An 18,107-nucleotide genomic window follows, 5' to 3' on the forward strand; every position below is an offset into this window, starting at 1 on the left:
GTGCCCTCTTTTAACGCATTAGCAGAATCCTAGTCAATTCTGAACACAAACCCAAATCACACATATAATGTTTAAAACATTTTCTCTGGCTTTTAGATGGCGTACCGGAGAGATGTGGGCTATTATCACCAGGTATCTATTTCTCTGTATTCCTCCTCATTACTGATCTGTGTTTTCATTTTCAAGGCTCAGCTGTGCCAGCAGTGGGATTTGAATGGGATTTTGGGCAGACAGCAGCTATTATATATTGTAATAAATCCTGCTGTGCTGATGGAAACTAAGGATACAACAGGAATTCTGACTATCAAACCTGCAACAATGAGATTTCCGTAGATAAAAGAATGGCATTGCCTGTACTTGTTACGGTATAGCAGTCACCACATGACAAATCTGAAAGACTAAGGCTTGCAAAGAATGGTTTACCAGCAGAATGAGCGCTTTTGTTTGTGTGTATGCTCACAATTGCTTAGTTTGTGTAGAGAAAATGGAAAAGTGGTTTAGTTATTGCTCCATTCAGAGTTTCTGTAATTACCTAATATCTCCAGCTGCATGAGTGTCATTTTTGGACTCAGTAGTTTACTGACATACATCACTGTAGATACATGAAGATGCAAAGTATAACTCAGCGTATCCCACTGTCTTATTTATGAACTTTCATTAGTGAGAAAGCAATAAAGTCTTCGTATTAGACTGCAAAAGCAACTTCAGCACTGCTTTCAGAGCGCCAATTGTACACACAGGTCTTGCATGATGTAAAAAACCCCACCATACCAGCTAAATTCTATAAAATATGAAATACTCAATGTTATGAAAAATCTTTAGTGAAAGAATATCCGATTCCTTCTAATAAGTAATGTAAAAACCCTCAGTTGCTCAAAGATAGCTTCAAATAGGTAAAATTTAAATGAGTCTCTTGTGCTAGCTCTTCTACATTACTCAGCGTCAGCCAGCCAACTCGTTTCATCACACACCCTTGTTAGAGTTTTCTCTTTTGAAACCAGCAACAGGAGGGGTTTCAGTTAGTGAGAAGACAGGATTCAGTGAAAATCGTTTCTCTCTCTCTCTCTGTGTGTGTGTGTGTGTGTGTGTGTGTGTGTGTGTGTGTGTGCTCTATCAGCAGAGAGAGGATGAATGTTCACAGCAGTGTCACACTTTGTGATTTTGCACCATGTCTGGGTTACTTTGAGGCAGTGATGTGTGTCTGACAATTTATGACACCGTGATGGGAGCGGTCCTAAATATTTTAACGTATGTGTATGTATTAGTGAGTGGGTCTGAAGTATTTTGGCTACTACTGTTTTTTTTTTTTTTTAGTATATTGGCTTCAAGTGTTAGGTAGAAGCCTGTACCTTTCCTCGCTTGTCCTCAAATATTTTTTAATATATAACTTTATTGCTGTATTTCTGTAAAAGTCTGCAAATCCCATTTTTGTCACCGCCCACTGCAAGTCATTTATTTGACAAGAATTTGGAAGAACATGAAAAAGGGCCTCAGTTAAATCTGTGCTTATCTTTTTTAAAGGCGCAGCGGTGCAGTAATCCCCACTTCTTTTTCCTAAATCCTTTGGACATCAAAATATTCACTGTGTATTTTAGCTATACTGAGATATTTGTAACACTCGTTCTGGGCAGCATAGTTCTGTGTTGCTTGAAATGGTTAGTTTTTTTGACAAGAGGTATGTGATAAAGAAATCACTCTCACTTCAGCTATACTTTTTGTCACTCTGCATTTTCACCCAACTTGTCTATCAGCCAGTCCAAGGTTTTGACTATGCCAAACAGCACCTTGGCCAACAAGGAGGAGATGAGGAAACACTGCCTGTCAGTCAGGATACCTTAGTGATGTCTCTACAAATACGGGACACACCACTTTCACTAGAAAAGGCTCTGCAACAAGATGGAACTGCCAACAAGAAAAGTCTCACCACTGACAAACACAAAAGGTATCACTCACTCTAAATGTTTTTTACCTACGTGACTTGTATTGATCTGAGGTTAAAAAAATGCATGATGTTACTCAGGTGATAGCAATGATTATATGTTCATTAGTTAACAGTTAACTGTTTGCCTACAGATTTTGTGTGTGTGTGTGTGTGTGTGTGTGCAAATAGTCTAAACAAACCCCCCAAAATACTTGAAAACTTGCCTGTGACATGTTAATTAAAAATTGTGTCATAATTGTTTCAGAGTGTAGTGCAAGCACAATAAGCAGAAATGGACCATGCAAACTGAAGTGTTTTGGCAGTTAGACTGATTAGAAGTGACATCATAAAGCAGAGTCCAGTGACAGTAGGAGACAGTGACAGGACCCCCTGGAGCCTTGAAGCTGGTGGTGGAGCAGAGTAAGCAGATGGCTGATGGAGATTTTGAATGAGACGTCTTGGACATTACAAATGAGGTGGAGATGGAGAGGAAGAGAAGGGATGTATGATGATTTTCAAGGCGGGATTTAAAGAACAAGGAGTGGGAGCTGATTGGCTTAGAGAAAGCAAACAGAAACAGAACATAAAAATAGACCTGAGGGAATAGCACAGCTCTGTTCATCACAGTCCTCTTGAACCTTGTATCCCTACTATCAGTAGTAATGACTTAATGAGCTCCTTTACAAATAAAGTTCTGACCAGTAAGAAAAGAAGAAAAAACCTAGCCTCCATACAGAGCTGGCAGATGTATGATCAAGTAGAGCAGCTTTAGAAACGGCTGATCTTTATTCAGTTTGTTTTTCTTGGCATTAGCTTTGAGAATAACTACTATGACACTAGACATTAAAGGAAATGCATTGTGCTGGTTTCAGTCACGCTTATCCAATAAATCCTTATTTGTTCATATAACTAATGAGTCTTCCTCACACACAGATGATCATGGAGATCCACAGGGTTCTGTGCTAGGCCTGATGCTTTTCACAAAAGAATAAAAAATAAAATAAATAAAGTTTTTACAGGCCATAGCTTTAGCTATCATCTGTTAGTGATTTAAACCAAGAACTCTGAGGACATAAATCATGATCCGATATGATGATGGTGCTGAGGAAACGTCTCATCACATAAGGTTAAAACAAAGCTACAACAAAACTCAACCTCCCAGCTGTCTGAGTTGTATACTTCAGTCAGCATGCTGATGTTTGTAAAGCAGGGGTATCAAACTCAATTTCACTAGGACCAGCCTGGGAAATGAGAGCACTAACATGGTTTTATTTAATCAAAAATAATAAAAAATATCCTGAATTATATTGTTGTTTATGTCCCGTAGAGCTTTCTTATACATAAATTGTTCCACAGAAAGCCCCTAAAACTTCCACATGTTGCCTAACCATCATTTGTTTAGTCAAACAAACTACATTCTGGTGTGAGTCACTTAATAAGGAAGAGACATCCTGATAAAAGCAAAATAATTTAACCTTTTTTTGTGCACATATTTTTACAAGTGTAGTATTGTCTTTTTCACAGACCTCGACATGACAGCTCAGTAGCTGCGTGTGAATATCCTCCACTAATGGGCTTGTATTTTCTATTATGAAGCTTGCCTTTACAGCTCCATCACTTTGGGATTTGGCTTGTAAAATCACATTTTTGTAGCTGCCTGCCTCTTTTTAGGCAGTGACTTTTTGAAGCCTCTATACTCTCTACATGGCTCTGTAACTTTGCTGGCATGTGGTTTCAAAATGACAATAGAAGTATATGAGATTGTTTCTTGGGAAATGGATGCACATGGTCCTCTCTTTATGCTCAGCGAAGACATCTGTTGTACTACACAACTGTCTATCTTCAGCATTGGATTTGCATCTTTGTGATATAGGTTAAGGTTGTTAGCTTGTACATAAACTAAAAGGTGGGCCAGATGAAAATTTGTGAAGGGTTGGATTTTGAGTTTTACGTGTTTCCTAGATAAATAATTTAATTGATTTTTTTTTTTTTACAATATATGTGTTATCACACGAGATCACTACTCATGTGCAAAGTGCCTGAATTATATAAAGAAAGGCAGGATGATAAAACATACATTTTCCTGTCCTATACTCTGTCCTCATTTTACTCCAGTGCTGAGCGATAGGCAGCTATAAGCAGAGTTCTCTGCATGGGCAGGTGAAATTGACCTTTTCCCCCATCTGACAGTCAGTCGCGCTGACTCGGTAATTAATTGCCATGTTAAATCATGCTAAATTATTTAATCAGGGAATGCAAAAGGGCATAATATTTCAAGGCCATGCAAGATAATGATATCGAACAAAATTTATGTAATAGAAAAGGGAATCTATGGACTAGTGGTCCTGCTGTAATGATTTTAAACACTCCTGAGGCAGCAAAAGTTTTTAATTTGTTATTCATCAAGATACTAATGAATAACAAAAAGCTATTAAAGTCTTCATATGTCATCATTAAGTAGATTTTCCTGGTTTTTAACCAGCTATATGCACTTATCCTAAGACGTACCAAGCCTATGATTTACCTTTTTCCACCCTGCGGTCTGTCCTCGCTTCATCTGTTATAAAACAAAGCCTGGCTCCAAGTTTTCAGAGCACAGAACATTTGCTGTAGAGGTTAGTTTGGAATTCTTGTAGCATTTTTTTTTTTCATTCATTCATTTCTGTTGCAAATTTGGTAGTGTTTTGCCTGGTCGGTTCAGAATACAACAAAGAAGGGCGAGCCATGCTGAAGCAATTTCAGCCATGTCAGCATTTATTAATAGCAGCTCAACAAATATAAACCAAACGAACAAATGAAGGTGGCCACCCAGGAGAATAGCTGAAAATCAATCAAATCATAGCAAATGTAAATCTTGCTGGGTGGCTAAAAGGCACCAGCCTTCAAGGTGGGAGGAGAGAGAACCACGGTCAGAGAAAAGAAGCTTATACAGACTCCTGATCACGTGAATTCAGTCTGTGAGTGCGAAAACAGAGTCAGGGATTTGTATCAGAAATAAAAAGGAGGAAGCAGAAAGCAGGCCAAACAGCAACTATTGACGCAAGGCCATCACACTAATTGGTTTTAAAAACAGTTCCAATAACATCAGTGTCAGTGACTCATTTTTATAAGACTATTATACTCTCCAATTTCTAAATTTGATTAGGCAGACGTAAAACTGCCAGTATTAATTAAAATCCTGCTATTATTATTACTATGGTGCCAAAATACAGGAAGCATGTGCTTCAAGATTTTTCCCAAGTGTCACTTATCCAGAGAGCTCAAGGTTGTTCATTTTTGTTTACTGTTTGGTAACGTCAAAAAATAACCTTTAGTTTTAGCTTTTTCATAAATATAGACACATCAATAATGTAAACCGATAGACAAGGAATACTGTGGTTTGACTTACTTTGCCATCCTGTTAATTTAGCTCATCCAAAAGAATGGCTTATGGGATATCGAAGCATCCATCGATGGTCTGTTAGCTCGATTATCTCTTCTGCAATGCCACAATTCAAGTATTGGTTAGATTTTAGTGAAGTTTGTACACAATGATCTGCTAATGGGGCTTCACCGAAACTTCCCAAGGTTATGGTCATATTTGTAATTTCACTGGTGCTTTTTCCACTTTTACAAGAATTGCTACTTAAGTTTTTGCAGATATAACTGTTTGTGAACCTCTGTGGATTTTAGATGTCATTAGTTTGTGTAATTCAGCCAACGAATGACAAGAAGCAACATAACATTCTTCTGTACTTCATCTATTATATTAACCTGTCAATTGTGATTGATCATGAGCCGGATGAGCTATTTTCTGATTGACTTTCCATTCAGTATAACAAGAGAGTGGAATATTAGATATACTTTAAACTTAGATTAAAGGGGGTAAAATGCCACACTGTTGCATTTCAAAAAATTGTTATCATGCATCAACTAATACACATAGCTTGTAAAAACCAAAACGTTTTTTTTGTCAACATCTAAAATCATGTCATTTAATTTAATTTTAATTTTATTACATGATTATGTGCATCCGTGTATAGTGTATCTCTAATAGCCTTAAACCTAAAACTCTCTCACACCGACAGGGTAACCACAATCTGTCCACCTCTATAAATTTTTATATGTTTCTATGCAGCCTCAGACTATAGAGTGGGGCTAGCTCTGCAGCACTGCCTCAGTTAGAGCACGGGGAGGGTAGCCACTGTTCCACTGTCTTTCTTTGCTGTTATCAATTTTAGGCAGACAATTAGGGGATAGACCATAGTGCTTTGATGTCACTGTCAGCCTCGTGGTCTTTTGAGCCGAGGCTTGATCGGCTCTAATTCCAAGTAGAGTACGGCGTTTGAAGCGAGTAAAAACAACAGTTTGGATGAAGCAATTGTTTGTCCAGCCTTGCTTCACTCTGGAAATAATCTGACGTGTACTTTGCACATACATCGACACTGCATATGTAGTACAGACACAAAACGGGAAGATAAATGTCCAAAAATCCTTCATATTGCCAATTTTTTTTTAGCAAGAGAATTAGATGATTATTTTGTTATTACATGTTTCAAATATAATAATGGTAGTAAAGTTTTTTGTCAGTAAGATGATTTTTCTATCGTTTGCTTTCATTTTACTGCAAAACGAATGAGTCTCAGTGAACAAAATGAACATACTTGATTGAATACTGTTGATTTCACTGATATACTAAGAGCAGGCAGCATTTGGTGATGATTTTAACATGAGCACACATCTTTTTTATCCTTTTTTTGCTATGCAAAAAAAAAAAAAATACAGTAATAGCACATTGTGGTAACAGGACAAAGGCTTGAGTGAGCGAGAGAGGAAGGTGAGGTTGTTAAAGCGAGGGATGACATAACCTGGCTCTGAGCCCAGCTTCCTGAGAGCTCACCGCCTTTCTTGTTGCTATGGTTACTTGCAGCAAGTTGCCAAGTGAGGATGGTTCCGTCATCAGCAACGAATCAGAGAAGCCCAATTCCGGCAGGGGCCTGACGGTGTCGAAAATCACAGCACAGCAGAAACTGACAAAGGAGGAGACTCGCAAGAGGGACGGTGAGAGTTACACGCTGATGCAAATACAAATAATTTGCTCTATAGCTCCTTTGCGGACGAGGTCAGGTGTATGACAGATGTTTTTCCATTCTCTCCTATGCAAAACACTTGCATAGGAGGGATGTCTACTACATTTCTACTGCGGCTATTTTTACATTCTAAAGTAGGTACCTCTTCAGCAATAAGCATAGATAGATCTGATCAATATTACATGAAACAGAGAGTCTGCTGGAATAATACACTGTGTCAGACTAGCAGATGCTGTGACACACTGACACAAACACATGCTTGAACACATGTATTAATGCAAAACATAAAAAAAGCCAAACGACCATGTGAAGTCAGCCTTCTCATGCTCTTTGAGCATTCTGTGCAGTTTATGCGAAATCCATTTAGATGTTGAATTATTTGCTCTTCTATTCTCGTCCACTGAAGCTAAATGTTCTATATGTGGTGGATGTGAGTGAAATTAATCTAATACTCTTTAAATTAGATCAGGGGTGCTCGATTATGATATTCTTAATGCTTAGTTTTGAATAATTCATCAGCTGAGTTAAGGGAAAGCTAGGACTGAATCTAGTTTGTCTGATGCTGAACGAGGAACTAAAGTGCAAAGTCAGTTTTTCTTCATTTATCACAGAGATGCAATGCCACAAGTTTGGAAGTCAAATCTATCTTTGTGATCTATTGTCTCCATCCAAAAACTCGTTTGCTGACACAGACAACTGATGTTTGACATAATCCCAAGTGTCAAGAGGTGACAGGAGCCCTTGGGTGGGCAGGCGGGGGTGGTTATCAGACAGACAGACAAAGAGAGAGTGTGACCGTTTATTCCTCTTTGACTGACAATCTTAATGATTAGAGGTATTTGTAGTCTCTTTGTGAGTGAACTCCTTCTCTGTTCTTCAGATCCATATGACACCTCCTCTGGCTCCCTGCAGCTTATCTCCATAAAGCCAGTGGCAGCACAGACCAACTACTCACATCCGGCATCCTCTGACCGCAGCCAGGACTCGGCTATTGTCAATGGAGAGGTGATGCAAATGCACACATCCTCTCAGTTGGATACTTTTTGAACAAAAAAAAACGTGTCATATAAGCTGGAAGACATAGAATTCTGTCCTTGCATACTTCTCTCTTAAGTTTAAAATCGCCAGGAAAAAGTTGGCACAAGGTCACATCTTTCTGTGTGCTACCCACAAATAAGCACATTTTTAATCAACATCAACTTACAGTGAGTCTAAAGAAGAACCTGGAAGTGGATAGTTCAATAATTTATTCTTGGGTTTTAATTTATTTTTCATGTCAGTTGTAATACTGAAGCAACATAATGAATTTTTAATAAGGGTTCATTTTCTATTCACACCTGCCTTCTAAGACAAACCTGTAACTGCATACAGAATAACCTCATGTCTGCATTTGTTCTGATTGTCCTCTGTTCTGCTACATCCTGTGGCCTACCCTCTCTGCAGGTGAACTTGGCACTGAAGCAGAAGTCAGACATTGAACACTACAGGAACAAGCTGAGGCTGAAGGCTAAAAGGAAGGGCTATTATGATTTCCCGTCCACCAATGGCAGCAGCAGTGGCCGGGCTGTGGCACAGAGACAGCGACACGGTCATGAGAGGGCTGCCGATGAGCATGGAAGACCGCTGGAGCCTGATGATGAGCGAGGTTCTACTTATGTCAAGTCTCACAGAAGGTGAGGGGAGAGTAGGGAAGCAGCTGGAAACAAGATTTTACTGACTGTCAACACAAAGAAAGATCCATTCTTGCTTACAAGTTTGACCCACCACATGTATCATGTTCTTCATATTGGTTGATTGGACTTTTAATCATGGACTGCTAGCAATCTCTGCTCACCCCTGCTGTGCCTAATTAGCTTACCTCTATAAGTGAAAGTGCCTCCTCTAATACTGTTATTATCCATTTATGCCATAGTAGGTAGTGGGAGTCCCATTAGGCCTTTCTGATTAGACTGATCCAAATTCAGAGCTTCCCTAATGGAGATAATTCAGGGTTTTGGATGGACCACTATGCTGGTTCTGTCCTGTTTCAACCACACAGATGCACAAAAACATGTGTAGTGTCACGGTCCGCTGTGACGGACCGAGTGGAGAATGCGTGTAATGGACCCAGGTGCGTACACAAGTGAGCAGACGGGAGTGAGTTTTAACAAAAGGCGAGCCTTTAATATGGCTGAAAACAAGGTGTGCAAATACAGCAGGGATGGCGTGGCTAAACAAAAACCTAAACTGAGAACAAACTATGGTGAGGCTATGGCTTGGAAGACAACAGACCAGGCATGGAAACACGGAGGGTGGGAACACAGACGACGCGACACAGACTGTATGAAACACAGAGACTAAATACACATGAGGGATGATCAGGGGAAGTGGATGCACACGGGGAACACAGGTGACACTGATAATCATAACAAGACACGGCAGGAGTGAACGTAACACTGATGGGAGATGGGCAAAGTAAAGCAGGAAGTACACAGAGGTTCAAACAGGAGGAGAGAGAGCACGGGGAGAACGCAGACATAACGGGCTGGGGAAAAACATAGAATAAAACACAAAGAGAGACGAGGGCTCATAAATACACAGAGGGGCACACAGGGGGTAAGAGTCACGAAGGGAAAACACATAAGGAACAACGTAACAGATCAACCCAGGAAGCATGGCCTAAATAAAGAACAAAATACAAAAATACATGAAAACTAAGAATACTGGGCCCACATGGCCCAGGATCATGACAGTGTAGTACTTGTACTTTACATTTAGACATCAGAATAACTCACACTCATCTGCTAAGCAGCAATGTTCAAACCAGAAAGTGGGTTTGTGTGTTCACTTGATGACCATTTTACTTTGAAAAAAATAAATCTTTCAAACAATTATTTGAAATCTGTCCCAGAACTTTTCTTTGATATTCTTGGGATTTTCTAACATATCACATCTCATCCCTCTGTTAACATTTCAGGTAGCATGTATACTTTTCCTCGCCCTGTTCATAATGTCTGGCTCAATAAAAACTGTAAGGTTTATTGTCTTCCTTCACCCATCACTACTTGCCACTGCGGGGAAATTAAAACTGAAAGAGTAAATGTTTTAAGTTAATAACAAAACCAGATTTGATTTGCACTGAATCCACTCTTTACTCTAATTGGCAGGCACTCGCAGGTAGGGCAGGCGGCCTATCGAAGCAGACAAAGCTTAAGCAGTCCGAGCCCCGGAGGAACAGAGATGGACCTGCTTGTAATGAGAGAGAGACCCAGGAGAGGCATCCGCAACAGCGGCTATGATGTGAGTTATATTTCAACACCGACCCTGTCTGCCCAACTAGATCATCCAGCTAGCAGTTAAAAGATAACTCTACACAGGTTCAAGTCTATTTTAAAAAATATGCACCAGTTTATTAAAGATTTGGTAATTTTAACTCTTTTTGTTACTCTTGTCCTTGCTGCCTGTGAAGCGATCCTCTGATGGGGAATTAAAATCCACAGGCTTCATTGTGAGTAAAAGATATTTCGACAGTTCAGCTAAAACTATAATGAGGGTTCATCTGTCTGTGTTGGGCAAACAGAATGCATGTCTTTCAAATTTCCAGCTAATTTTAGTGCAAATTTTCCCCTTCGTATTTCTGTAGACATTGTTAAGCTGCTGTGCAGCTGTAGAGGGACACTTAAGACAAGAGGAAATTTTGTACAGACTACCAGCAAAATGGGGGAAGAGCAGCTTGACAAGACTAAAGCAGTTTTTCACATTTGGCACTGCAGCCCTGAACCTTTCTCGACATTATCCCGCAGAGCTGTATGCGAGAAGCGCATGTCTGACTCAGTCAGAGAATACAATAGGTAATTACCTGGAGAATTTACATCGGGTGAGTGGACGCCGTGTGTCTTGCCTCCTGCAAGCTCTACCCAGGCAGCACCCTCACCTGAACCAAACAGAGTATTTCCAGAGCTGAGAACGCAGCTTTCCTGTAAGAGAAAGGCTTCAGTTAGACATAGGGATGTGTTAGAACACATTAAAAGGCGTTTCTGCGCAGCCATTTTACACTGAATTGCATTAAGAGATCATATCATGTGGGAGTATAGCATTTGTAAAAGCCTGCTTAAAGACAGAGGAAGATATTTATGTGTAAACTTATTTAACAAAGCATTTTAGCAACACTGAAACAAATGCTGGTATTTATTAAATGTATTAATACGAGGTAATTTGCAACCTGTGTGTAGAAGACTGCACAAGTGACTTTTACTTTTCTGATGTATTACTCTTCAACGGTGCCCGTGTTTCTCATTCATTTTAATAGTAATTAAAGAAAAGGTTGCCTATTTGCACTGAATTAAAAGATCAAAATCAATCCCTGCTGGAGTTCAGCCTTATTCTCTATGCAGCAACAGAGCTAGAAATGAGTTATATTCAACTCAGGTGTGGTTTCAAGTGTGCCCCAGCCTGCTGAAGGTAGAAAAGTGGTTCATTTATAATTAAGAGCTAAGATTTATTGGGTCCTGTCGTTTTGATATATAATGCATCTCAGGAAGACTGGTTTATGTCCCTACTGTTTTATTGGTCCATTATGGTTCTGTGTATGGCTTTTTTCTGTCATGAAGACCAAACACAGGCATGGGAGCTTCTAAGAGCAATCAGGCAGACCATTCCTAAAGAGGGCTTTCATTCTGAGCCAGTGCTGGAAATATTTCTCTGAACTTCCACTGACCTGACAGCCATCTGACTTTTCATGGGAGAAAAATAAAAGGGTCTACTGGCTCTTATAGCTGTAGTTTGGGCGCCTATGTTGAATCTTACTGTTTTATGCAATTCTGTTGCTTTGTCTTCTGTTGCAGGTTCAAATCTGGTCTGGCAGCTTTTTGCTTCCAGTTTAAATAGATCAGGTGTTTGAGATGACTAGCTGGTATCGCAAGCAAAACAGTGTGTTGAAGTCTTTGTTACCAACCTTTCGGCTCTGTTAGAAACATGGCACAATGGCCAGTACAAATTACAAGATCCTTTCTCAGAACTCCTGGCCCTGTACATTACAGAGGGCCTCGTGTAGCTGCAGGCTCCATCATTGCAGATATATTTCTCTGATGTTCTGTGTTGCAAGAGGGGCTGATTTATGAGGTGCACCACACTAGGTCTCCCATGACTAGTCTGTAGTCGCACAGGAAGTAGGACAGCCTCAACTCATATTAATTTATCACTAAGTATGAGGACTGATTTCATGTGGCTAAAGAGAAAGTAAGAAAAGATGGAGGAGATTAAGTCTGGGAGTGGAATACATAGAGTTGAGAGGACAGTGGTTATGTATAAAGTATCAGTGGCCCTTCTCCTAAGCTTACTGTAACCAAACTCATAACAACATTGGATTAAACTATTACAGCAAATTAATCTAGTACACTCAAGTGTATGTTAAACAGCCTCTTCTAGCTCAGTCAGCACTTTGTTTGCAACCAAGTGACAGAGTTACAAAATACATTACAGGACTTGTATCTGTTAGCATCCGGACAATTCAGTGTGGAAAGGCTACGTTTAAAAGTATCACAAAAATTTGAAAGTCAAAGCATGCTTTCCACAAACCATCAGCATAAAGCTACCGTGAAACTGATGCTTTTATTCTCTGAGGGCTAAAGTCATCACTGGTGACAACCCTAACCCTAGCCTAAGCTCTAATCATAACCCTGTATTTTGAGAAAAAAATTGGCTTTGATGTGTCTCAGTTGGAATGATCATTTCTTTGTGACTTGATTGCTAAAATCTTAACTGTCAACCTGAGATCAGGGTTTGGGTCACCACAGATAATTTCTTAGGCCTCAGAGGGTTAAACTTGTGCCAAAATTGCATATCTCATCAGTCTTGTTTGTATGTTGCTTGTTTTGTTGTTGTTGTTGTTATTTAAGAAAATGAAACAGATAAATATAGGCTTTTCTACCAAATGTACAAGTTGTCAGACTTTGCAAAAGTATGTTTAGTCTCAGTTCACAATAGTTTCCCTACGGTAATATTTTCAGACTGAGCCAGAGTTGATTGAGGAGACAAATGTTGATCGTATCATGGGACCGCGGGGATACATGTATGGACGGGGCTTGAAAGGCCACTCAGAGACATCCACTCTCAGCTCGCAACCGTCGATTGATGAAGTGCGACAGCAGATGCACCTGCTGCTAGAGGAGGCTTTCAGTCTGGCTTCAGGGGGGCAGTCCACATCTGGAAGGCACTCCCACCACCACCAACCAAACCACTACAACCCTGCGCCGCCTCCCCTCCCTTATGCAGATGTGGTGACCAGTGCACCGGGTACAATGAGCTCTGGACAGGGAGGCCTCCAGTGGGTGCCATCTTATGGTACAGATATGTATCAGTGTAGCCTGCCTGAACCAGTAAGTTGGCTGAGAATCACTTGTGCTCTCTAATACCTGTAATAAAGAAACGTTAACCCTAAATGGCTTTCACAATCTGTTTAAGGCCTTTCGCTTCACCCAGCTTCCTGAGGCCATGGGTTCTCCTCCCCCTTTACCACCTCGCACTGGGCCCCCTCCTGGGACTTCTCTAAGACGGTAATGCTGAAGATATACACGAGCACAGCTGCAGACAGACCGTCATACTGCTGCCTGTATTTCCCAAAACCCATAAGATATTCAACATTTATTCATATTTAAATGCATATTCAGGGACTAGATAGTCACTGGGTGATGTACTGTGGCCAGCGCGATTTTAGGGCTTGTGTAAATTTTAATATTGGAGCAGTGCATTGAGAGATGGGAAGAATGTTAATAAGGTGCCCACTTTTTCACTCAGCATGTGTCTGCCATCTAGTGGTGTAGTATTGCAGCATGTCTTTGTTTATTGCCTCTCCAATCTCTGTCCAACTTAGTTCCACTTCTGACTTGGGGCCTAAGGGAAGGAGCTTAGAGACATCTGTCGCTGAAATGCAGAGTCAACATGACAACAACCCATATGGGCCAACCACTAGAGCAGCACTTCCATCTATCACTGCAGAGCAGCCTGTGTCCAACTACTCAGGTAAGCATAACAAGGAGATGACTTTGCATTTTAAAAGCAACCCACAGTGTGTTCCAGTGTGCTTAAATGCCAACATTACTTTGTCAAGAATGGAAAAATATTTGGACAAATTAAAATGCTTGAGGTGAAAAGCTGAAATCTATGAACCCACAAATGAAATGAGTCAGTGCCACTCTCTCTTCTCTATTTTTCACAGGAAACCCAATCACGGCTGTCTATGCCATCCCAGCCACGAGGCCCGGTTACTCAGAATACTTTGTGTCCACACCGCCCACCTCCTACCACAGTCCCTCTTGGATGTCTTATCCACCTGAACCCGAGGATGTGCCGCCACAGTGGGCAGATTCTGTAAGGAAGCTCATTTTGCCCGAAGCACCCGAGACTGCAGAATAATTAATGTACAGCGGTAGAATGTCGTTACCAGATGTCGGAATTAAACAGGACAGTCCGGCTTAAGCTGTTGTCCCATAGCTCCAAGAGATCCTTGGACTAATAATTAGATCTTTAAAATAAACTCCTCCAAATGAATTTCTTGAAGGATTAAGAATAAATCAAGACTCTGAACAGGTTAGAGAATGGCTACAAACATAACATACATGTAAGGTTGTTTTTTTTGTTTTCTCTTATTTTCATACAGTTTCCTGAAACACACTATTAATATGATAAAATATATTAGATAATATTAAAATGCTTCTCCATAAGTTCAATTCAAGCCCAAAGAGCCATAAAGCGTGGTACTGAACTGACATGAATTAATAATAAAAAGTCGCGTAGTTGGGATACCCCTCCCCATTAAACATTTTTTTTGTCCTTTGTCTCATTATGGAACTGACATTGATCCAAAACACATTTTCTGCCCAGTCTTTAACTTTGAAGATAACTGGAACTCACTTAACTTAGTAGCTGTTAAGCACAGTCCTAAATGTTCTTTGTTTTTCATTACAATTGGAAAGGCTCCATTTGTCTTGTTAGATGTGTTATTGCAACCCGTGTGGCCTATGTGTCCCTCCCTCCCTGCACTCTCCCTGTTTGTATGAAATGTTTTTTGTCTTTTTTTTTTTCTTGTCTCTTTGCCTGTTTCAACCAAATGCATTCATGCAGTGTCTTTTTGCAGAACCAGTGTCATTTAGAAACCATTTGCTGAACTGAATTTATGGCTGGCGTTGAGTGGACACAACAAAACACTGGGGTAGTTGAGCACATTTCTTAAATGAACACCTTTTTAAAAAATTTACTGTTTGCTTTTTTTCCCTTTTTTTTTTTTTAGTTTTGTGGTGTGTAATGCTGACACTTAAAATTTGTGTCTTCATGCAAGAGTAGATTTTTGTTCGAAGCAATGTTTGAATCAAGTTGCATCTTAGTTTAATATTTTTGTAGAGCTCCACACTCATTACTTTCCTTGTTACGTTGGTCCATTTTTTGTATATTTTGCGTTATCACCCATTCTTTTAAATTAGTGGTTCAAGAGAAACTGTTCACTCAGCAAGATGGAAAACTAACGAATATTCTGTCTTCTAACAAAGTCATCTTTAGTGGGCAGTAGTAATGATGTTTCTGTATTTCTGATGTCCTGTTCATCTTGTTTTTCAGGTGCCCCTGCCTGGGTACGTAGAGGCTTTTCCTCATCCTCGCTACCCACAGGGGAGCCCCACCAGGCTGCCTCTGCAGTATAACCAGACACTGGAGCAGCCACCACCTGCCCCAAGCACATCATCCCAGCAAAGTCTACCCCAGGTGCTGAAGGACATGGACAGTATGCCCCTGAGCAGCCTCTCCACCTCTGCACTTGTGCAAGCGATCCGACAGGAGGTGGCAAAGCTAGCGAAGAAGCAGAATGACATGTTTGAGTTCTAGGTTTGATTCTGCTCCCATGTGTGCAGGACATGCACACAGTGGTGGCATTCCTATGGACAGATTTTTGATGTTTGTACTCTATAACAGACTGATGTTCTTTATCCACTGATGATCCACTTATTGATTTCTTTTCATACACCATTGATGTTTTTTTTAGCTCCTGACTTTAGGGAAATTAACAAAAGATTATTGCCATCCTCTGTTGATGATGTCCAAAGTAAGTACACACATCTCTCTGTAGATATGTCAATAGGAGACGCTAAATATGGAAAATGTCTTTTTTTTCCCATGATCTCAATTTTTTTGGTAATCAGAGTTAATTGAGAAGAGACAACCCCGTAGCGTTATTGTCTGTACTGAGAGGACCAAATTCTTCCTGTCAGATGGGTAAGTATAAACCACAGTGTATATGAGCATGTACAGTATAAGGACATTGTGTATCTAATCTCCTTTTATAGAACGTTAGCTTGAACAAGATGGGCTCGATCAATATCTGCTAATATCCGAATCCATACAATATCAAACCAGTGCATCGCTTTTTAATGTTTGTTTGCAGATCACATAATAACACCAATAACAACAAATGCTTGTTATCTTTGGTGGACTAATATTGTTTTTCTTTATTTAGTTTAAACTAGTTTCTTTAAATTAAGAAATGGTTTAAATACAGTGAATGGGTATTTGTGTTTTCAGTTTAACCCAAGTTAACATGACGATGCATCCATGATGATGTGACTGATGAACTGTATATCTCCGTGTATGCAAAGTGAGAGAATCATTCATGACTGCAGTATTTGTTGGGTGTTCAAAAAGTAAATTCACTTGGTTAGCATTAAGAGACCTTTCCTTTGAACAGTAATAGGTGGTTATTATAGTATATTACTGTTGTCAAATACTTAACCATATGTTTGGCTTTTTTAATGTCGAAAACACAAACACTTTGGCTTTTGCAAACCCAAATGAACAACTTTGAAGTCAAATTTATATGCTCAGCTGGATTTTTATACTTTATCATTTGCCGATGATTCAGCACACCTACTCTACAATTTCAAATCCTTAAACAAAATCCAGTCTCTTAACTTCTAGTAGTATCGGCATCGTTTCTTGTGAAGTTCAACTATAAAGATAGTGAGTATATGCTTGTTTACTGCCCCTAAAGCATCTCGATGGTCTCAATGAGCACATTTAATGAATAAAATGCCACGTTTGTTTAAAGTACTGACACATAATGAGGTTCTGCATCACCGCTCCCATTCAGAGGTTTAAGCGCACAAGCCATCGTGTCATGGTTCAGAAACAGTGTTCAAGATGAACATATCACTGTGGATCATCATTGTGCCCTAGAAGACAATTACCTTCATTTTTTTGGGAAGTTTTCATATGTAATGAAACTAAGCCAGGTCATACATAACAATATAAAACATGTCTGCCAACCTTGAAAGTTAAAATGTGAGTATTAATGATAGTGATCCAGGCCCAGTAAATACAGGATATATAGTATATAAATTTACAGGTTAAATAAAAGACCAAGCCTTGAATAGTATAAAGGACACTTATTATAATTATTTTAGCAAGGACAAGAAGAAAGGCGGTCACGATTATTCTCTAGAAAAATGAAAAGAAATCCTGCTGACTTTTCTAATGGGATGGGTTTAATTTAGCCATCTTTATGAACTTTGTCAGCCTCATGTTAGGACACCATATTAGGCCCCAAAACAAATGTTTAAAACTCCCATTGAAGGAATTCTTTCCTCATATTTCACTGTGGCATGAAAGGCTCTAGCAGGTTAGTTTGAACTCTTCATGCATAATTGCTTGCACGGGAACTGAAAGTGGGACTGACTGAAGATGAGTGCATGTAGGCCTACACCAGGGATGCTGCAATATATTTGTATACACACTGAGATGGTATAGATTGCCTACTTTTATTGATATTCACGTGGAATGCTTTGCTGATTATATTCTGATCAATGCTGTTGTGGGTAAACAGTCAGTGGTGACATAAAGAGTGAAGATGCCTTCAAATCATTGTTTCCTTTTATAGAGCAGTATTGCTTTTTCAGCAATCCTGGATGAATTTAGCCTTTTTGCCTCATGATTACTTAAAAAGTCTCCTTCTTTTCCAGTAACTGTTATTTTATACTCATCCCTGTTGATGTGTATATAGTAATGAAGAAATCTTGTCTGTCCTAAACTCAACACAAACTGTCTGCTTGTTTTTATTAATTTTACTGTTTATTCAGACAAGCACTTGTGTCTTAAAA

At 39.6% G+C, this 18,107-nt stretch overlaps 1 protein-coding gene across 2 annotated transcripts in view; it reads left to right on the forward strand.

Moving 5' to 3' along the window:
• kiaa1549lb (KIAA1549-like b) overlaps nt 1-15,843 on the forward strand; it is a 57,098-nt gene extending 41,255 nt beyond the window's left edge. For both annotated transcript variants that reach the window (XM_085354003.1, XM_085354010.1), the window contains 11 exons: nt 97-132; nt 1,752-1,942; nt 6,831-6,961; nt 7,871-7,995; nt 8,434-8,663; nt 10,137-10,269; nt 12,978-13,346; nt 13,432-13,523; nt 13,841-13,989; nt 14,186-14,337; nt 15,580-15,843. In XM_085354003.1, coding sequence (XP_085210129.1) covers nt 97-132; nt 1,752-1,942; nt 6,831-6,961; nt 7,871-7,995; nt 8,434-8,663; nt 10,137-10,269; nt 12,978-13,346; nt 13,432-13,523; nt 13,841-13,989; nt 14,186-14,337; nt 15,580-15,843 — 1,872 coding nt within the window. The remainder of the gene's footprint in view (nt 1-96; nt 133-1,751; nt 1,943-6,830; nt 6,962-7,870; nt 7,996-8,433; nt 8,664-10,136; nt 10,270-12,977; nt 13,347-13,431; nt 13,524-13,840; nt 13,990-14,185; nt 14,338-15,579) is intronic.
• The last annotated feature ends 2,264 nt before the right edge of the window (nt 15,844-18,107 follow it).

The sequence above is a fragment of the Diplotaxodon limnothrissa genome, linkage group LG1 (assembly GCF_057381915.1).
Source record: "Diplotaxodon limnothrissa isolate DT_005_m linkage group LG1, D_limnothrissa_male_GT1.1, whole genome shotgun sequence".
In the NCBI taxonomy this organism is placed as follows: Eukaryota; Metazoa; Chordata; class Actinopteri; order Cichliformes; family Cichlidae; genus Diplotaxodon; species Diplotaxodon limnothrissa.